At 36.9% G+C, this 22235-nt stretch overlaps 1 protein-coding gene across 9 annotated transcripts in view; it reads left to right on the top strand.

The window, feature by feature from the left end:
- The window catches only part of LIMS1 (LIM zinc finger domain containing 1), a 193493-nt gene extending 172251 nt beyond the window's left edge, over positions 1-21242 (top strand). For 5 of the 9 annotated variants that reach the window (XM_007501204.3, XM_056807369.1, XM_007501208.3 and 2 more), the window contains 9 exons: positions 3460-3526; positions 4217-4337; positions 6365-6514; positions 7792-7942; positions 9481-9573; positions 10281-10329; positions 11918-11993; positions 12204-12396; positions 18381-18515. In XM_007501204.3, coding sequence (XP_007501266.1) covers positions 3460-3526; positions 4217-4337; positions 6365-6514; positions 7792-7942; positions 9481-9573; positions 10281-10329; positions 11918-11993; positions 12204-12351 — 855 coding nt within the window. In that variant the 3' untranslated portion in view covers positions 12352-12396; positions 18381-18515. Of the gene's footprint in view, positions 1-3459; positions 3527-4216; positions 4338-6364; positions 6515-7791; positions 7943-9480; positions 9574-10280; positions 10330-11917; positions 11994-12203; positions 12398-18380 lie in introns of those variants that run through there. The other 4 variants (XM_056807370.1, XM_007501207.3, XM_007501203.3 and 1 more) reach the window with 2 other exon arrangements.
- The last annotated feature ends 993 nt before the right edge of the window (positions 21243-22235 follow it).

The following is a 22235-nucleotide window of genomic DNA, read 5'->3' as shown; positions in this document are numbered from 1 at the left end:
AGCTGTGTTGTTGTTGTTGTTGTTATACTAGTGGAACAACCAGGGAACAAAATCCTTCAAGGTAACCGGAATTGCACAGTTGGAGTGTGGGAGAAAGAATAGGGCTGGCTATAAGGACACAGAACTCCTCTGCTTGGACATCATCATTAGGTTGCATGAGACCTACTTCAATCACCGAGAGAAAAGAACCCTAATCCTGGCTTTCTGACATCCTAAAGTGTCTTGAACTTGCTCTGAATAAAGCTCATTAGTCATTTAAAACCTAATAAACAATGATAAGACTCACAAATCTACCCAAGGTGATGGTGAGACTTAACTGATGTGCCCTGCCTTTTTTATGCTAAAGACAACATGTGACCAGAGATTGATCTCTTACTTAGCATTGCTTGCTTCTTGCACAAAATAAGCATCATAATTCTATTTCTTGGTCAGTCTTCCAAGATTTGGAGATAAAATCCATTTTATAACCCAAGAGAAAGTAAATATTTTTTCAGAATTATACACCATTAATTTACCCTCATTTTTCCCTCTATTACAAATGCATAACAGGAAAGACACCCTTATGATGAGTGATTTATTGGAAAGCTGTTTTTCACAGATTTCTGGCCCAAGCAGTCTCCATCTTCATCCTCTTGTTTCCTCTAATCCTGAATGAAATCACTCAGGAAAGGCAGAGAGATGAAAATGTCAGACAAGTTAGAAATCTCTCTGGTTAGAGCTGCTGTTTATCAATAGATCTAATTGTTTCAATGCATGTTAGGACCAGTAAAATAAAAAAATAATGTCTAGATTTTTTGCATCCCATCAAGACCAAAACTTTGCCCAGTCATATCATTTCATTTAAATCCCAAATTCTGTTTAGTCCCTCATGAAAGCTTTATTAATGACATTAATTAAAGTACTCTGCCTGGCAACAGGAAAGATGCAAACTTTCCATAAGAGATGATCTGTAAACTCATGAGGCTTACCATCTAGCATGGGGATAAGATGCCAATATTTAACTCTAATGCTATTGTACATAGCATACTCCAGCTCTAAGTTTCTGAACCTATGAAAAAAATAAGGTTAAGGGGAAGAGCCAGATTCCTCAGGATTTCTAGTGAAGCCAAAAGAAAGAACAAATAACTAGCTTAGTTTTAGAAATTCATTAAACCTTTATTAAGTGCCTACTATGTTCCAGGCACTGTGCTAAGTGATAGGGGTACAAATACGAAAAAGGAAGATAATCTCTGCCCTCATGGAGCTTACAGTCTAATGGGAGAACAAAACATACAAAAGGAAACTGGGAAGGGAGGGAGGTATGAGTCATTGTGTTCCTTGGAGTCTAAACCAAGGGAAATTGTAGGTAGAAAGTGGAAAGTTAGCTGGAAAGGCCAAACCCCCACTCTCTGTAAAAGAAAGTCTTAGGAGGAGTTTAGTGCTTCCTTTCCAGCTAGGTGGCATAGTGTATAGTCTGCCAGACAGAGTCAGGAAGACCTGTGTTCAAATCCAGGCTGAGACACTTCCTAACTGGGTGACCTGGGGCAAGTCACTTAACTCTTGTTGCCTCAGTTTCCTCCTCTATCAAGTGAGTTGGAGAAGGCAATAGTAAACCACAACAATGTCTTTGCCAAGAAAACCTCAAATGGAATGATGCATGAAGAGTCAGGTGCGATTTTTGTTTTAGAGGCAGCTAGGTGGCACAGTGGATAGAGGTCTGGGCCTGCAGTCCAAAAGATGCCTCTTCCTGAATTCAAATCTCTCCTCAGATACATACTAGTTATATGATCCTGGGCAAGTCACTTAACCCTGGTGGCTTCACTTCCTCATCTGTTAAAGAGCTGGAGAAGGAAATGGCAAACCGCTCCAGGGTCTTTGCCAAGAAAACCCCAGATGGGGTCATGAAGAGTCAGGCATGACTTAACAACAACCATGCAGAAATTTATTTCACTTAATTGCATGTTTTTGTTTCAGGGGATTTGTCTTTCTTTTTCATCTGTCTTTCCCACACTGGAAGAGTGGGAGGGAAAGAAGGTGGATTTTTGAAAAATGAAAAGTTTGGGGGGGGGGGTTGTTTGTTTAATTTTTAAAAATATATTGGAGGCTTCCCAAATAATAGGTCAGATCTGAGGGGCAAGTAAGCTAGCAAGATTAGAGAAAGTGTCATAAAGAAGGAGGTGGTATTTGAGTTGACCTTTAAAGGGTGAATAAGAGCCCAGCAGGGAAAAATGGGCTTTAGTTTCCTCATCTGTCTAAGAAGAGGGTTGGTCCCTTACAGCTCTAAATCCTAAAATACATCCACAATCCCTCATTATATTGTGGTTCACTTATCACAGCTTCACTGTATCATGGGTTGTCTTTTTTTTTTTTTTAAATCTAATTCTGTATCGTGGGGTTTTCCCTATAATCCGGGATTTTGCAGATGAATATCATATTGTACACAATGTAAATGCAGTATGCCACTATCTCTTGCACAAGTTTGCCAACATGAGATTGTACACAGCACACTCTTGGCTGATGGAATGAAAGGTGACCAATCACAGTGCTTTGTTCTGTATCCTGGGCACTGATTGGCTCAGAGTTCATACGCAGGTGGGAAAGGTTAATAAGAGAATAGAAAAGGTTTACAGGAGAGTGGGAAGGGTTTATAAAGCCTTAACTATATATATAAATAATAAAATAAATATAATGCCACTACTTTGTGGATTTTCACCTATCACAAGAGTCCCTGGAATTTAACTCCCAGGATAGGTGAAGGATCACTGTATTTGTGTATATACATATATCTTTTTTTTTTTAATCCTTACCTTCTGTCTTAGAATCTTCTTAGAATCAATACTAAGTGTAGGTTCCAAGACAGAAGAGAGGTAAGGGCTAGGCAACTGGATTAAGTGACTTGTCCAAGGTCACACAGCTAGGAATTTCCTGAGTCCACATTTGAACCCAGGTCCTCCCATCTCTAGGCCTGGCTCTCAATCCACTAAGCCACCAAGCTGCCTCCTACAATCCTATAACATTCTTCCCACTGTCAGCTTCACTTCCATATCAGTTTCCATCAGTCTGCTCTGCCTCTTCCTTGCTTCAAATCTTCCTAGTGGCAGATTAATTTGGGCTTTTCTCACTCTAAACTACCTTAAAGTCAGTTTCTTTCATTCTACTGTGTTTCCTTTAACAGCTTGAAGCAGCCTCCAGAAATCCATCCTTAAATAAGCAAGAAAACAAGTTCAGACCTAGTCTCAACTTGACCCTTCTACCAAATCACATATTTGTATGTTGATTCTTGGATGTATTTATATATATAAATGTATACAAAAGAATCTCCATTTCAAAAGTATGTTTGTTTTATCTCAAGTGAATTTGTAAACTTGGGAGCAGGCTCTTTTGTTTAATAACTCTTTTCCTGAATTTCTTCTTAGCCCAGTACAATTTACACCCTGGGGTTGCTCAACACATATTAACTGATGGCTATTTTTCTTGTAGTTTGAAGGAAGGAAGTACTGTGAACATGATTTTCAGATGCTTTTTGCGCCGTGCTGTCACCAGTGTGGTAAGTCAGAATATTCACAAATAGATTACAGTTGACTCAGCCTTCTGTTAGATAACAGCTTGGAATATATTTTTCATGTACTTCTGCAGCCTAATGGGCTTTTGCTTTCTGGTTCTATGTAAAGATTTTTTTTAAATGAAATGAAACTAAAGAAGGAAGACATTCAGCCATTAGTCACAGATTATCCAGGTCTTTTCCTTGTATTTTTCTCTTTGCCTGCCTGTTAGCAGCTTAGCCCCTTTGCTAGAATTTGTAGAGAGGGCATGGGAAACTGGAGTCACCAGTTCACCAGGTAATGAACCTTAGCAAAGATTTGATGGTAAAATAAATTAACTGTAGGTTTAAAGGGAGGTTTTTAAGGTATCTGTATATAATTTCTACCTGTGACTAATCCATGCAGTCCCTTCCTGGCAATAACATAGGAGAAAAAGAGAAAATCCATTGTATACTAAGAGGAAGTCCTGAACGGTGAAAAGGTGAAAGCAAAAAACTGGTTTGAGAATGGCAAGCACCAGTAGGAAGTTCCCATAGAACATTCTCTTGGTCCTGGTTGTTTACACTATTTCACACACATACATAGTCATCATTAGTAGAGAAAGACTCAAACTGTTCTAGAATTTTTCCTTATTGTCTCTAGCACTATCACGTTTGACACCCTTTTTAGCAGCCTGCTATTTTATTTCCTCACAGGTGAATTTATCATTGGTCGAGTTATTAAAGCCATGAACAACAGCTGGCACCCCGAATGCTTCTGCTGTGATCTCTGCCAACAAGTCCTAGCAGATATTGGTTTTGTCAAGAATGCTGGGAGGTAGGATCTGACTGCATCTATGTTAAAACAAAAAACTGTGGTTCCAGAAAGTAATTATTTCAAGTTGTTTGATTGCCTCCTCCTCCCTACCCAGGGCTTTTTAGGTGCCAGTTTTAGAAACCTGAATAGAAATAAAATTTGAGTGACTGAATTCATTTTATTGGCTCAGTGACCAAAGTCTCTCTGGACCACTCAGCTGCTAGGCAAGGTCTTCAGGATGCTTGTGGAAGGTAACAAAAAAGCCATGGGTATTCCTAGAGCCTCACTAGTTTTGGGAAAACAAACAAATGAACATTTATGTGATACCTTCTACATACTAGCTGCTGTGTTAAGTACTTTACATATATTTCATTTAATCCCCCGGCCACTCTTAGATGGTGGTGCTATTATTATTATTCATTTTATAGTTGAGGAAACTTGGGCAGATAGAAGTCAAATGTCTTGCCCAAGATTAAACAACTAATTGTCTAGATTTGAACTTGAGCCTTCCTGATGCTGGATTCAGCACTCTTTCCATCATGCCTCCTAACTGCTTAATAAGCATTTGTTGAATTGCATTGAATTCAGGAAATAGCTGTTAACTGATTGATTAGATCATCTGGTGTCAAGCAAGAAGCTTACACAGTGACAGTTATTTATCTCTTTTAGACTTCTATTATTTCCATAATATTCCCATAGGACAATTTTTGTTCAAAGACAGTTTTTGTTCTAGGACTTTTCCTTTTGTCTTTGTTAGACTACGTTTTGGTTCCAAGGCAGAAGAGCAATAGAGCTAGGGAATGGGTGTTAAATGACTTGCCCAGGATCATACAGCTAGAAGTGTCTGAGGCCCAATTTGAACCCAAGACCTCCTGTCTCTGGGCCTGGCTCTCAATCTACTGAGCCACCCAAGTAATTGCTTTTCCCAGAAGAAAATAGGTTGGGTTTTGTTTTATTTTTTAAACCATTCTTCAGCATTGGAACCAATATACAGTACTGATTCTAAGACAGAAATTATGGATTTATTTTATTTTTTTTTTAATATGAATTGCTTGGTTCTCCTCTACCCTTCCTCAGTACTTAACTTTTTCCAAAGATTTCACTCATATAAGCACAACTTCTAGGGACAGCCAACCCTTCTTCCATGCCATCAGAGATGGTCTTCAGCTTGTGCATTTCCTCCACAGGTTCCCAGAGCCCAGTCCCCTTGGGCAGGGTATGCCAGAATGTGTTCTCTTCCAAACTTGCAGAACCTTCAAAAACACACGGCCAATTAACAGATGATAAGAAATAGTCTTCCCTTCTCTTATAAAGAGTGGGGTACCACAGGTCCAGAATGTTGCCTACATGATTAGAAAGTTGCTCTTCAGCTCGACTATTTTCATACTTGTAAGGGAGCTTTCAATGAGCTCAACATATCAGGGAATGTTCTTTTTAAAGGTATTAAAACCCATTTGGGGAGTTTTTGGTTTGTTTTTAATAATATACGATCTCTTCTAATAACAGTAAGTTTTTAATAATTGTAGCGGTGATAGGAATAATTTTGTTGCTGTCATTCCCAACCTTAAGTACCAAGAAGTGTTCCTTTACTTCCCCAACACAGCCTCCCTTCCCTCCAGCCTTTCGTGGTTCAGTGAGAAGTGAAGGGGCAGGCTTTGGAATCAGTTTCTGGACTGAAGTCCCCGGTTGGCTGCTCAGTATCTATGCAACGGTTGGGCAATCACTTAACCTCTATTGCTCACAGTTTCCTTATCTGTCAAATGATGGGGCTGGACTCCATGTCCTCTTAGATCCCTTCCAGCTCTAAATCTGTATTTGTATGTTCCTCTCTTGTTAAATGTTTAGGCCCCCTGGTGGCCAAAGATCAGCTCACCTTGGATTTGGGTTTTTTTTTTTTCCTGTCTGAAACTTGGGTTTTCCTTAAAACATTCTGTTTTTGTATTTCTAGGTCATCAGGGAAATGTTTCACGTTATTGTCTGAATTTTAAACACGTGTCATTCCAAATAAATAATGACTGGGTTTGTTCTTCCTTTTTGATGTTTTTTAGACATCTTTGTCGACCTTGCCATAATCGGGAGAAGGCGAGGGGCCTTGGGAAGTATATTTGCCAGAAGTGCCACGCCATCATTGATGAGCAGCCTCTTATATTCAAGAATGACCCTTACCATCCGGATCATTTCAACTGTGCCAACTGCGGGTATTACTCTCATCAAATATTTTATTTAAACCAGAATGCTTTGATTTGGTTTGTTTCCATTTTAAAAGAACACTGTTTTCTCTCTTTAAAAAAAAATAAAATTCCACCTTTAAATTAGGAAGTGTACATTTTCTGCCCGTTAGCTGTCAAGAAAGGAAGAATGCCCATTTCAAAAAGTGCTTTGTATACTATATTGTCAGGGGTTGGGGTAGAAGGGAGGGACTTGAAAGGTTAAAATAAAATTCTTCTTTGTTCTTATCAGCTAGAGAGTTTTCAGAGACTTAATTATATAGTTCATGAATTATCTGGTCTCCTTCTTGTGACCCACTGGCCATTTAATTTCTATTAACACCTTCATTAGAATGGTGGGTATTATTACACAAGGAATACCTCATGGAAGTGAAACTCAAACTACCCCTTTTTGATTTATTTGCACAACCCTGGGAAGTGGTTTAGCAAAGCAGAACAAGGAAAGCTAATGGCTCAAGGAAGTTTCACACGAGTCTATCTATCACAGAAAAATGACCATCCTTAATAGCATTATTATATTATGAATAACTAGTAGTAAATAAAATTTGTCACAGCTTAGTTTTGAAAGACTCCTTTAGTTTGTCTTGGTTAACTATGCATATTTGTTGTGAGGGTTTTGTTTGTCTTTTGAGGGGAAGAGGGGAAAGAGAAGGGAAAGGGAATTGATTTTTGTTAATTGAGGGGTAGAATGGGAGTGGATTAAAACTCCCTCAGCCTTGAAAGTGGCGTTGAGATTGCTCTTACTAATGCTGACTGTTTTGCTATTGCATTTAGAACCTAGAACATGAGAGGATCTAGAATCAAATGAGATCTTGTGACAGAAAGAAGATTAATATGATTGTTTACATGGTAGTAGATATCTGACTTCCCCTGCAAGCCTGTCCATATCATGTCATGTTAAATGATTTTGTCAAACTGTCACCAGCCTGGATGGTTTTGACAAGAATTAAAAAGCCCAAATTTCCTGTTAGGTTGCTTTGATTTCTTTCTAGTTCTCTTTTAGTACTTGAATTTTACAAGAATAGAAACAAGTAAACGAGAGAGAGAGAGAGAAAGAGAGAGAGAGAGATTGAGAGAGAGAGAGAGAGAGAGAGAGAGAGAGAGAGAGAGAGAGAGAGAGAAACTTTCAAATGATGTCCTTAAAAATAAAAATCATTTCAGAGAGTGTATTAGATAAAGAAAAAAAATTGCCTATTTTTTCTTATCCCTTGAATGTATGCTAATTTTTCTAACTTTCTTGGGGACAGGAAAGAATTGACCGCTGATGCTCGTGAATTGAAAGGAGAATTATATTGCTTGCCATGTCATGACAAAATGGGAGTCCCCATTTGTGGAGCCTGTAGACGGCCTATTGAAGGACGTGTTGTGAATGCGATGGGCAAGCAGTGGCATGTGGAGGTAAGACTCTGGTTATGAGGATAAATCCTCCCCTTTGATTTTCCATATCATCAAGAACATCTCTTCATTTTTTAAATAAATATAGAAAACTATTAAACATTTCCTCTTGAGATGGAACACTGAGATCCCTGCATGCTTCTGAGACCTTTCAGTGATGGGAACAGTTGTTCCCAACCCTGAGGCACACACCGTCCCCATGAACCTTTTCAAGGAGGCATAGGTAATATTTTGTAAATAACTATATTGTCCTACTGAAGCATTATAATTGTTGTCGAGTTAGTGAAAACATCTGTGGAATGGAGAGCAAATGGTTTAGGGGGTCAGGTAGGAAAGAGAAAGAGTGTTACAGAACATTAGAAAAATTGGAAAGATAGAAGGAATACTTCCTACTGACCAAAACCAAATGAATGCACTTTAGACTCAAAAACTATAGAGGCAGTAATTGGGTTAAAGACAAGCTAATTGATCTCCTACATAATCAGAAAATCCACCTTGATTTCCAGGCAATGAAGTCACAAGATTTTTGTTGTACTCTTATAGAAGACTATCTCATTCTTACTAAAAGATGCTCACAAGGCCTGTTTATAAGTTTATCCCTGTGAACCTGTCTTACTCTCAATCATATTCAAAGCAAGAAAAAAAATTGGGAACTGAACATGATTTGTAGGGATCTCTTTCAAAAATTACAGAGAGAAAAAAATAAATAAAATAAAATTATGCAAAGAACAATGCTGTTATCTGACAAGAAACCAAATCAAAGGGCTTATGAATTTATTTCACTATTTTGGTAAACATCTAGCAGATTTATGTTACCAAAAAAGTTTTGTACTAAATAAAATTTTCTTTATGAAAAATTAATTTTGATGTTATTCCTTGTTTGTCTATGCATGATAAACACTAGAATCTACTTCCTTTTGCTTTGAGTACCGGGCATGGGAAATTTTACTGTAATCTGGGGTTTGTAGTAAGAGTAAAATATAAAAACCAAAAGAGGTTTGGAAACCATGGTACAAAATACTTTTGAGTGTAAAATTTGCATTGTGGAGCACTCTGAGATTGGTCCTCAACCTTACTGATCCTCCCTTACATCTGCAGCAAAAATCTCCATCCTTTTTTAAGTTTGCATTTGAATAGGCTATGTTCCAAAGCAGCCTGTTCTTAGTTTCTAGAGGGCCGAATTGAGAATTTTTTCAGTGGTCAAAAGAAATGACCATTTTATTTATTTATTTATTTTTTTAAAACCCTTACCTTCCGTCTTGGAGTCAATACTGTGTATTGGCTCCAAGGCAGAAGAGTGGTAAAGGCTAGGCAATGGGGGTCAAGTGACTTGCCCAGGGTCACACAGCAGGGAAGTGGCTGAGGCCAGATTTGAACCTAGGACCTCCCATCTCTAGGACTGGCTCTCAATCCACTGAGCTACCCAGCTGCCCCCAAAATGACCATTTTATTGCACGAAGATTTCTGTGTTTCAGAGCTCTGTATTCAAGTGTTGGTGTTAAGGTTAAACAAGGCAACTCAGAAATGATCTTTCTTTGTAGCATTTTGTCTGTGCCAAGTGTGAGAAGCCATTTCTTGGGCATCGTCATTATGAGAGGAAGGGCCTGGCATATTGTGAAACTCACTACAATCAGGTAATTGTCACACTTACTTGTTTATCAGATTTGCTTTTATTACGAGTTCAAAGATTTTCCTCATATTAGTATACATTATTATATATTAATATATATAACTTACCTCCTCCCCTCCTTGGCAAAGGTTGGAGACTAGTATGGAACACTATTATGTGATTCAGATATTGTGTTTAGTCTTCCTTAGCTGGCTTTTTCCTCTCCCTTTTATTCTTTGTTATATGGCATGATTCCCTAGGTAGGGGAGGGAATATAGGTATATTCACAAATGAAGGTAGCATAAAAAAAATGAAGATTCCCCTCCTCCCCCCCCAAAAAAAAATTAAAGGCATTATTTTAGAGATGGGGGGTTTTCAGCATAAAGAAAAGCCAGTTCTTTTTTTTTCTTTTTTTGGCCAACTTTCTGCTAAGTGAGATTGGATTGCTAATCTGAAGAGTAATTTGTAGTAGTTCTAGGTACCCAATATTTTTACTCTTTCTTTTTTAAACCTTTACCTTCCGTCTTGGAATCAATACTGTGTATTGGCTCTAAGGCAGAAGAGTGGTAAGGGCTGGGCAATGGGGGTCAAGTGACTTGTCCAGGGTCACACAGCTGGGAAGTGTCTGAGGCTCAATATTTTGACTCTTAAGCATAAAAGAGATGTCAAATGGTTAAATTTTTAAATTGCCAACGAAGTTTTATATTTTCCTTTATTTTTTTTCTTCCACAGCTATTTGGCGATGTTTGTTTCCACTGTAACCGTGTCATTGAAGGGGATGGTAAGTCTCTGTTTATAGCTTACGAGATGTCACTATAATATGAAAAAAAATAAGTTTGCCTTTTGTGTCTTCTAGAAGGTGATTATCATCTTCATTTCTCTTTTTGCCATTATGGAGTGACGCACTGACACTATCCGTAGAATCAGATAAAACACTGATCACCTTGAGCTTCGAATAGTTATTTCATAGCTTATGTGAGACTCGTGCCTAAAGAGGCATCTCGGCATCATGGCTAAATGCAGTAACCTGTTTATTTTAGTCAGTTATCAGAGACCTAAATTCCAAAAGAATGAAACTGTGGACAAGTAGGAATTTTAAAGAAAGGCTGCAGGATGACAGAGCACTCGATCCTCTGCTTCTCCTCTTCATAAATGTTCACTCCCACCAGATGTGCCATTGCTCTGACAAAGAGCGGTGTAAGATGCATTGTTACCAACTGTCTGCTAATATGTTTTGGGGGGGAAGAAGAGGAGGAACACCGTCTTATTTTTATACTAACTAGAAACCATGGAGGCTGAGGGAATCTGTTTAAAAGGGATAACTTCAGCCCCCGGAGTTATTGAGGAAAGCAGCCATAACGCTGCAGATGCTGATCCCCTGGCGCTGTTACCTAGAAGCATTTCTGTCGTGCTTATCACCCTTGTACCTTGGTAATCGGGCAGTTCTGATTGACTGGAACAGAAAGGAAACAGCTGTGTTTGGAAATGGTTGTCAAGCACATTTCTATCAGAAACATCCTGGATGCAAGTTTTATGGTTCTCTCCAGACATCGCCTCACTCAGGAAATACTTTCTCAAACACACTGCCTCCATGCAATTGGCAAAGGATTAATGTTCAGAAGGCAAACAGTAAGACCTAGGAAAGCCACAACACTTAACTCTTTCCTGCACAAAACAGCTTACCCAGGAAGAAAAACAGAGTAGAAGAAGGGGGTGGGAGACGGTTAAATACATTGTATTAGACTACTATAGTACAATATAATATTAAAATCTATACAATAAATAAGTTGTATAGGTGTACTACTACAGTAGAGTATAATATAATACAAGTAAGAGAAATATAAAAAAATCTAAAAAGATAATTATGAAATGTTGGAAAGAAAAGAAAAAATAGGATACATACAGTTTAAAACCCTAGAAGAGAAAAATGAATGAAGAATACCAATAGAAGTTGAGAGGGAGTAACTAAAAAGTTGTGAGATACTTTGTGTTGAGATTTATTTAAATGTAAATAGTTATCAAGTATGTTTATTTAGTTTTGCTGATGTCAAAAATTAGTTTTGCACTCAATTTTTTTTTTAAGAAAAATAGTCATAAAAAGACAAACTCCTCAAGTGACTAAATGAGAACCCAATTTAGGTTAAATGTTGAAAGGTTTTGTTTTAAGGCACATTGTATTAAAACTTCTTTACAAGGTGAGTTTTCAGTTTGGCCCATGCTCCTGCTGGCATTGCCAATGGCTTCTGATACAAGGCAAAGGCATGAAATAATCTTTCTTTGCTGTACTTTGTGATAATGATTTTGAGATACTTTTAACAGTAAGTAACCTTGTGATTATTGATAGACTCTGCTCCCTTTTTTTTCCCTAGTTGTTTCAGCCCTGAATAAGGCCTGGTGTGTGAACTGTTTTGCCTGTTCTACTTGCAACACTAAATTAACTCTCAAGTAAGTTCCGTGATATGAGTCCGTGTGGATCTTTAGAAGGGAAAAAAAATGATTAGCAGTCAAGAAAAAGTACATGTAGAGTTTCTAAGAAACTCATCCTGTGATTTCAACCCTTTATTTATACTTAATGTCCGGGGCTCCTAAAACCGAAGATTCTTTCTTTAACTCTTCCATGTTCTTTCCTCTATCTCTTCTTTGTTCTGCTCAAAGGGATAAGTTTATTGAAATTGATCTAAAACCAGTCTGCAAACACTGTTACGAGAAAATGCCAGAAGAATTTAAGCGGCGACTTGCTAAACGGGAGAAAGAAGCAAAGGATAAAGACAAGCAGAAAAAGAAAAAGCCAGTCTGTTTGTAAACTTTTCTATCCCTTCTTTCAGCATTTCCAGTACTTTCTTCTTTGGTTAGTGCTTCAGGAACTTTTTCTTTTCTTTCCTTTCCTTTTGTTTTCTTTCTTGCTTTTTTTTTGCATGTATTTGTGAGCATCATAGAGGTTGAAATACTGATAATTATGTTGCCTACATATGGAATCTGCTAACTATATTAGTTATCAAAATTATAAAGCTGCAAAGCCCTTCAGAGAGGCCCATGATTAAACTAATTCTTTGTTAAGTATATGTTGGTGGTTGTTGTTTGCAAGATCAATTTTGTTTTTATTTTTTCTTTAACTAAAAATCAATCTCTAAACTTATTCAAATGGAAAAAAATAAAATAAAAATCAGTGTCTAAAATAATAAACATTGAAATAAAGTAGCACTTTAAGGTTTGCATAAAACTGCACAAATATTATCTTATTTTGCCTTCACAAAAACTCTGAGGTAGATGCTATTTGTATCCCATTTTATGGATGAAGAAACAGAGCCAGACAGAAATAAGGTGACTTACATGGAGTCACACACCTAATGTAATCTGAGACCAGATTTTAACTTCTTTACTCTAGCCCCAGCACTCTATCTAATAAATTACCTAGTTACTTAAAAATAAATTAATTTCTAGGAGAAGGATCTTGATTTTGTTAGAGTGGGAGAACTTTATAAATATTCTTTGCCTCTATGCATTTTGACTTTTCTTCTGTTTCTATTTGCTAATCTTCAATCCTGGGCAACTTCTACTGCCTACCTCCTCTGCTCCTTCTTTCTGAATGCTGCTAGAGGAAATCATGAAACCATTATAATTGGATTAATTTCAAATCTTTGCTTAACTAACCTCAGCTCCTGCAAAGCCATCTTTGTCTCATTTTGACTTCTCTTTATTCCTGAAGCCTTAAGTTTCATTCATTTCCTTCACTCTCAACAGATGCCTTCATCTCCTACTTTATTTAGAAGATTGAGACCATACAATATGGGCTCCCTTAAGTTTCCTTCTTCTACCTAATAATAACAATAGCTAACATTTATATTTCATGCCAAGCACTGGACTAAGGACTTTCCAAATATTCTTCCTTGGAACCTTTCAGTACTTTTACCTGGTTTTTTCTTCATCCTCTATATTCTTGATGAAAATGGTAGCCCTCTCCTTGTCAAAGCTAACCTCTTCCTCTATCTCTATACTGAATCATGTCCCCTCCATTCCTCTCTGTGGCCTTTCTCCTTCATACATATCCCTCCTCATCTCTAATTTATCCTTATTATCTATTTAGCCTACGAACATGTTTGTCTCCTCAGTATAAAAACAAAAGAAAAAGCTTCTTTTGGTCCTGCTACCCCCTCTCCCATCTCACTCATCCACTTCCAGAATTCTAGAAAGTTCTCTATGCTTATTGCCTTCATTTCTTTGCCACTCACTTATTATTTAACTCCTTGTAACTGGTCTTCCTGCCATGCCACTCTACTGAAACAGCTCTTTATAAAGTCACCGAGTCCTTCTTACCCCTCTTCATCATTCTTTTTCGTGGTCCTACCTATTATAACCTTTTTTGTTGTACTTGACATTGTTGATTTCTAGCCCTCTTTTATAAAATTTTATTCATCTGTTTTTTTCAGTTACATGTAGAAATAATTTTTAACATTTTAGGATTCAGATTTTCTCCCCCTCTTTTCCCTATCCCCAGTGGTTAATAGTCTGATACAGGTTATATACCAGTACTTTTATGCAGTGCATGTTCCCATATTGCTTATATCATGAAAAAAGACATAAAATAAAAATCTCATGAAGGAAATATAGAGGAAGATGGCATGCTTTGACTTGCACTCAGACACCATCATCATGACTTCCTTATGGTTATCTTGGAGACTTGCTTTGCTGATGATGGTTTAGACCTTCACAACTGATCATTGTATAATATTTCTTTACTGTATACATTGTTCTCCTGGTTTTGTTCACTTCATTTTTGCCTCAGTTCATTAAGTCCTTCCAAGTTTTTCTGAGTTCATCTTGTTCATCATCTCTTATAAATGGCACAGTAATATTCCATTGAAACCATTGACCACAACTTGTTCATCCATTCCCCGAGTGATGAACAACCACTCTGTAGCCTATTCTTTGCCACTACAAAAAGAACCCCAAAAATATTTTGGTACAGCTAGATCTTTTCCCCTTATCTCTGATCTCTTTAGATCAGACACAGTAGTGGTATTGCTAGGTCTGTCATTCTTAATAATATCTTTTTCTTCACTTTCTAGACCCAAATTTTCATGGTTTCTCTGACCTCTCTTTATCTCTTTTGTGGGCTTCTCTCACCACTTAATTTTTTTTCTTCCAAGATTCAGTCTGTCTGTCTGTCTGTCTGTCTGTCTGTCTCTCTCCCTCTCTCTCTCTCTCTCTCTCCCCCTCTCTCCCTCTCTCTCTCCCTCTCTCCCTCTCCCCCCCCCTCAGTGAATACATTAGAATGAATCAGTGGCTTTAGTTGTAATCCTGTCAAGATTTCCAACAATCCTCTAGTATTTCACTTGCATCTACCTGATGACTGTCTCCATCTCTTTCTCCCACCAGGATGCAACATGGCCAAAATTGAACTCATTTCCCCCTTAAAACCAGCCCTTTTCCCCACATTCTCAATTCATATTGACAGCTCCGCCCTCTTCCCAATCTTCCCTGGCTTTTAAGCTTTGACTCTTCTCTCTAGCTCACCTCTGTAGCCAGTTGGTTGCCACATTTTATCAATTCTACCCTGGAATATTTCTCAAATGCATCCCTTCCTTTCTATTCCTATTGCAACCATCATAGTTCTTACCCTCAAACCTCTTGATTTGATTATTTTAATGACATTCAAACTGGTCTTCTGGCCCCAATTCTATCCAGTTTTTAATCCATCCTTCACAATCCTGTTCAAGTAATCTTATTTCTTCATTTAAAAAAAAAACCATTTCCATCATTTCTCTATTCCATAGCCAACAGAGGCTTGCCTGCCATTGCCTGGTAAATAAAATATTTTAAAAAATTATTTTTAAACCCTTACCTTCCATCTTGGAATCAATACTGTATATTGGTTCCAAGGCAGAAGAGTGGTAAGAGATAGGCAATGGGGGTTAAGTGACTTGCCCAGGGTCACACAACTGGGAAGTATCTGAGGCCAGATTTGAACCCCCTCTCCCATCTGTAGTCCAGGCTCTCAATCTACTGCTTCCCCCTGGTAAATAAAATATAAACTAATCTTGGCATTCAAAACCCTCTCACCCTTTAGACTTTTATCATGCTACTTCTCTTTATGTACTCTACCTTATAGATAAACTGGACTGTTGTTGATCCCCCATTCTCAGCCAGTCCTGTTCTGTCTTCATGCCTTTGCTTTTATGCTACCGTGCCTAAAATGCCTTTAACCCCTCTCTTCCCAGCAGCTCAAAGCCTTCTTGTTCTATGAAAGTCCTGACCTTACTACCAGCTTCAAGTCAGTTGTCACTTCCTTTGGGAGTCCTTCCCCTTCTCCCATTGCCAACTAGATTGCAGTGAGAACAGGCTCTAGCTGCTGTCTGTCTTGGCATTCCTAGAACCTCACCCAGTGTAGGTAAATTCCAGTTTTATAAATCTTGGTTTGCTGATTTCCTAGCCTTTGATTCACCTGTTTAAAATACTCTGTATATGAACTATATCCTTGGGATGCCACAGTACTTAAGATGCTTAAACATATAGTAATCATTCAACAATACCATACAGATAGAACCTATGACTATTCCTACTTTAAATCCTTTTTCTTCTGCTTTTAAAGCCTTCCTTTCTCTCTTAGTATAAATTCTAAGACAGAAGAGTGGCAAGGGCCATGCAATTAGGATTGTGACTTGCCCAGGGCTCACAGCAGTATCCTGCTTTAAATCTAGTCCCAATTCCTATATTAGCCTGTCTAGATGAACTCCTTCCTGTATATCATATTCAAGGCTTTATCATTTAAAAAAAAAAAGACCTTTTCTATGTCTATTGACTACAAATTGTCCTGCTACTACCATTTTAAAAATCTCTATATGATAATTACAAGGTATATTTAATTCCAGAATTTAAACGGTATTTCATCCTCTTATATCCTGTTGCACAGAAAGCATGCTTTGCCCATTTTTTCTGTCCTTATCTGTGTTTTCAAGCTTTTAAAAAGTACCTTATCTTTACAATATGCCATATTGCCTTTCTAAATTTAAATGTCCAGGGAGAGACTCTAACTTAGCAGTTGACCTGAGAATATGGACAGTTTATCAAGAAACCTTCTAGAAAGCAGCAGTAATGTCTAATGTTGTTAAAAGGAGTAGCATTTTTCAGTATTTTTATTAGTAGGATGACTTTTGTAGGAAATATACAACCTAATGATATTTGAATGATTGAAAGAAAAGGCATCTATTAAACAATTATTATGTGCCGGGTACTGTGCCAAGTGCTAGAGATCAAAACATAAGCATATCTGATGTGAAACTACCCCCCTGAAGCATTTGACTTTAGCTAGGTCCCTTTCAGTACAAATAATGAATCTCCCTGAAGTGGGAACATTATTCAGATTCACACTATAGCTTTCCATTAAGTTGGAACCAATGACCATATTTTGCATTATAACTTCAAATAGTGTGAATTTGAATATATGCCTCCACTTCTGAAGATAAATTATTTGTACTGATGGAAGCTAGCTATATTTTTATTTCAATTTAAAATAGCTCTTTTCTGAATTGCAGTAATAATTCCTCAAGATCAAAAAAGTAATTTCCATACTAATGTAAAAAAGTATCTTTTTAAAGAACAAATTATTAATAACATGAATAACAAATGTTTCACTTTGTTGAAGCTCACAGTCTAATTTAGTGCTGCTGTTGTGTTGCTGATTTTAAAAATCGCTACTTAAAGAATAGAAGTTTTTGAAATTGATATATTTGAAATACTTTAGCCATTTCTCTCTTCCTCTTATTTTGATAGTGTTTTTCTGCTCACTCAGTGAATACTTGTTAAACTGAATTTCAAAGAGCTGGGTAAAATTAAAGGGTGATAGTCACCCTCTTTACTTCTAAACTCTTGGCCCCAGCTAGAATCCAAAACAAGCAAGTCATTGAAGGGGCTTTTTTGACATGAGTACATCATGGCAGCCACCCTCTGGCTCTAGAGGGGAAGACGGCACAAGCTTCTACTTTCTCTTTGCCACAAGTTTTTCTGTGAAGTGAAAGTTGTGCTGTTTGTCCTTTGATATTAATTTAGGAGTGTGTACAGTTACTGTTTACAGACTAGCCAAGGTGGAGTAAGTGGATGTGGGTTGTGTGTGTGTGTGTTTAAGATTTTCAAAAGCTTTCTCATTTTGCTGAACTTTTTTTTACTGTGTAAATAACTATTTTATCACTATCACTTTTTCATGGTCAAAAACAAGAATTTTGTGGGGGAAAACTTGTTTTATTCTAGGGAAGAAAAAAATCCCAATAGCTACTCAGTTTAAAATGTTTGGTAATCAAATGTCACTACCAACCAATCAGGGCAGACTTGTGATAACAATGTTATATTTATAGTTCCATACACCTACTCTTTAACAAAAGAGAAATTAAAATTAATAGCATTGCTAAAAGATTCTTCAGTTTACCAAAGGATTTACCCAAAGGTTCCTTTAAATAGAGAGCTTCCTGCTAGTTCATTTCCATTTAAAACAATTAAGCTGACCCAAAAAAATAGATTTAACCTAATATTTCAGAAACATAGTTGTTTTTTTTAAAGCAAGCCAGATGTGTACTTTTTTTTCTTGCATTGCCTAGAAATGGCAGATACAGATGTTCACTAGCATAATTAGAGTATCAATATAGACTGGGGTGAGTGTATCTTCTGCCACAATGTCAGGGTTTAAGGTAAGACTTAATTGGATCCTTCTGAAATTTACCAGGAAAGATACTATGTTGTGTTCATTTTGCCTTACTAGAATCATTTGATATTATTTGGGTTGTCATTTTTAAAGCAATACTTTTAATATGTCTTCTTCCTTCCCCTTTTAAATACTTTTAGGAATAAATTTGTGGAGTTTGACATGAAGCCTGTCTGTAAGAAATGCTACGAGAAGTTTCCATTAGAACTGAAGAAAAGACTTAAGAAATTGGCTGAAACCTTGGGAAGGAAATAACTTTTTTTTTCTTCCTTCATATGCAAAGATTAGGAACTGTTACATGTTACTTGATTACGTTCACACTCCTACAAAGTTTTATTCCATAAGAGTGACGATTAAAAAGCTTCTGTAACACAAATAGCTTCACAATGTTATACTGCCCTTCTTTCCCTTGAAGAACTGTACTTTTTGTATGCCCATATATAGAACACAGCTTAAATCCTCTAACTGCCCTCTCAACACAAGCTCATTTGTAGATACGTAGACGATACTTGCATAGCAAGTTTCATATAATTAAATTTAAATTAATTTAGGCCAAAAAAATCTAATTTATTTTTATGAAAGTCTTAGCTTTTGGATGATTCAGCTACCAAATTATGGAACAATTTTCAATTAGAGTCAAAAGAAAATTACTGCCATTTGAGCAAAAAACTAATAAACAAATCTTAAGCATTCTTTGTATAGCAGATCTTGGTTTTCAGGTTACTAAGAAAGGAACAGGTTTATTCAGAACTACTTGAATTTTGCCATTTTTCTGTTAAATGCAATAATGATCCTGCATTGTTTCTATTTTACTCTTCTTCCTTATGGGTCTTATTCCTTCATTCATTGTAGTTAGGATATCTAGCAAATATGTATGCATTTTTTTAAGTTTCTTTTTTGTGCAGAGAATTTATCCCACGTATTTGAAAATACATTATACTTTAACTATTGGACATATGAAGTATTTTTTTTAATGTATTAAAGCAAATATTCTTGTCATGCTTCTAGGCTTAATGTCAAAGCTATATAGTCTTAGAATAGGACATAAAACTAAATTTTGTGTAATCTTAGAATGTTGACACTTTTTAAAACAGTGAATGTATGTATCTGTATTGCTTGGACTTCTTTTAATATTCTCTAATAACTATGCTTTATATACAATCAAACCTACTTTGCCTTAGAAAAGTGCATTTTGTAATCACATGTTCTTGCTGCTTAGTACAATACCAAATAAAAAACAAGTGAATTTAATTAGACTAGTAAACCCAGTTTCCTTTACCACAGCCTTAAATATGTTTTTTTATATATTTTTGCCAGTTAAAGTTCATATAATTTACTTTTTGTTGCCCTTCAGAAAGTAGATGTACATATTATGCTCCAGAATTTCAATCTCAGTTTCATTATCCAGTTGATTTCTTTTTTTTTTTAAAGAAAGAAGGTAGAAATGACCTTAAAATGGTCAAAAGCATTTTTGAAAAGGGTAATTTCAACCCCAAAATAAAAGATACCCAACAATTTCCCAACCCAACTTTCTATATAGATTTGTTACATAATAGAAATGCAATTCTAGAAATATATTTTTAAAATACTGCTATTTCTGTCATCAAGATTGGTCCAAGATAAAGTGCTCAAAATGAATTCTAGGGAGGAAAAATCAACTCACCAAAATGCCTTTGGAAATTTTTTTAAATGATTTTTCCATCTCTCAAATCAACTGACTGGGAACTGCTAGCCACCCTTGAATATTTTGAATGAGTTTTCCAGTCACATTTCACAAAAGTAAAACCTAGTAATGATGTCAAATTTCCCATAGCAAATGACATGGGGTTTTGTTTTCAGTGTTTTTAGCCTTTTGGTGGCCCAAAGACATCAGCCTCATGTAATAACAGAATCAATAGGTAATTTAAAGTTCAGTGTATTCTTTCAACCAATATGTATCAAGTTCCTGTTATTTGCAAGTCGTGGGGTCTACAGATGCAAAAAATCATTTTTGTACTCCAACCATAGAGTATCGTTCCTCAGAACTGTGCCTTTATCGTATCAGATGTGACCAGCAACATAAGACCATGGAAACACTTATTTAGTCCCAATCACCAAGTTGGACAACATTTCCAAAACTGGTCTGGATATTAAGAAGAGCAACACAAATCTTCAGAAATCTATGGCAGAAGAGAGACACATTTTAAAAAACAAACCATAGATTGTGTGCACCTACTCAGGACAGATCTAACATATGAGTAGGCAAATTAGGGGTTTGGCTCCCCGTAAATCCCTGATAACTGAAATGGTATTGTTAACAATTCATTTCTTTGTGTTGCACATTGATGTCCCCACCCATCCTCATTTAAAATGCAAATAACTTAAGAGGGCTAACATCCCTTTACTCCAATATGTATATCTGTTCTTTACATGTAGGACCTTTCAAACAGGAAAATATTAGGACCATTGGCGATATGATGGGAAGAGACTGTCGGGAAAGGGAAAAGGGTCTTAGGATTGGGGATGCCAAAGACAAGCCATCAACTAGACAGTTTTTATCAATAGATCTTACTCTAACCTCAAGGATTCTTGGCAGATTAGTAAGGGTGAGGTTCATGGTTTGTAAGACATCACAGTAATCTGTTCTTCTGTATCTTTGTCTTAACAGTTAAAGTTCTCTTTGTGAGAAATTAAGTATTCTGAAAAATCAACCACAGCCCATACTTACACATGAGAAAGTGCCATTTCTCTTAGAAATAAGCCAAATATGTAGGGAGAACACATTAAGGTACAAGGAGAAATGACTGCTAACACCATATTTGAAATAAAATGTTATGTTGCCTTACCTATTTGCTAAAATAATTCTTTCCAAGTGAGAATTTGTAAAATAGGCTGATAATAAACCTAACTGTGTGACTTCTTTTAAATTGTAAGCCTGATGGCAGGGACACTAAATTAATATTTTAATGTCTTATCTAGCAGTATACCCTTGGTGCTTAATAAATGTTTATAATAATTAACAATGGCCTGTTGGGTACTGTTTTTAACTTGAACAGCTTTTAGATACTATGAAATTCATTTTAATGGTGTCAGAGGACAAATACTACTCATGTTATATATGAGCTAAAATACAGACCAATAGAGAGTAATGTGCAATTATATATCTGTGTGTGTGTGTGTGATTATGTAGACACGATTTTATTAGACAGTTATACTTCTGGAGACATGATCTGGCCCATGTTCAAACATGTGTAACTCATGGCCCAGGGTTTACACTGGGTATGGGTTTACCCAGGACCTGTTTAGGCTTGAGTGACTTGTCATAAGTCATTCTTTGACTTGTTCCTAGAGGTTATTCCCTGGGAACATTAGCATCTAACTGGTCTCTAAAAAAATGGCAAAAGGGCCCTCTCTTCCCACTAACAATCTATCAAATAAAGAATATATGGGGGCAGGAAAGACCAGCACTTTAGGTGTGAGAGCTTACCGAGTCCTTTCCAGGGTGCTTATCCACCTTTGGTGTCTCCCTTTCAAAGTCCCACTTGTGACTCCAAAAAATTGTAGCACACCCAGCAGCCAAACCATCTTGATAGACAGATTAAGCCGGGTTGAGGATACGTGGCAAGCCTCAAACCCACTGCTGAGTAGGGGGATGTCTACTCCAAGAATGTGAAGATGCCCCCTGGCACAGTGGGTGGATAAAAGAGATTTATTCCAATAGAATTGAAGGAGACTGATACAGACAGGTGGTAGAAATCACCCCATGATGTCATTGGTCCTCTTCAGAAAGGAAGGATGAAAACCTAAAATAGAGAACAGATCTTCTCTTACCCAACAGAAAATTCAGAATACAAATAACATATCTGAGCTTCAAGACAAGGAGAGCCTCAAGCTTTTCTTCCTTTACCAATGAGCCCCAGCTCTAGGGACCCATAGAATACTTAAGATTTATGGTTCTACTGCATGGCAGAGGTGTTTCAAAACAGTAAAATCACTTAGAATCTATAGTAATGACT

The sequence above is a fragment of the Monodelphis domestica genome, chromosome 8 (assembly GCF_027887165.1).
Source record: "Monodelphis domestica isolate mMonDom1 chromosome 8, mMonDom1.pri, whole genome shotgun sequence".
Taxonomy (NCBI): Eukaryota; Metazoa; Chordata; class Mammalia; order Didelphimorphia; family Didelphidae; genus Monodelphis; species Monodelphis domestica.
The sequence above is the reverse complement of the archived record's forward strand: the minus strand, read 5'-3'. Positions and strand labels throughout refer to the sequence as shown.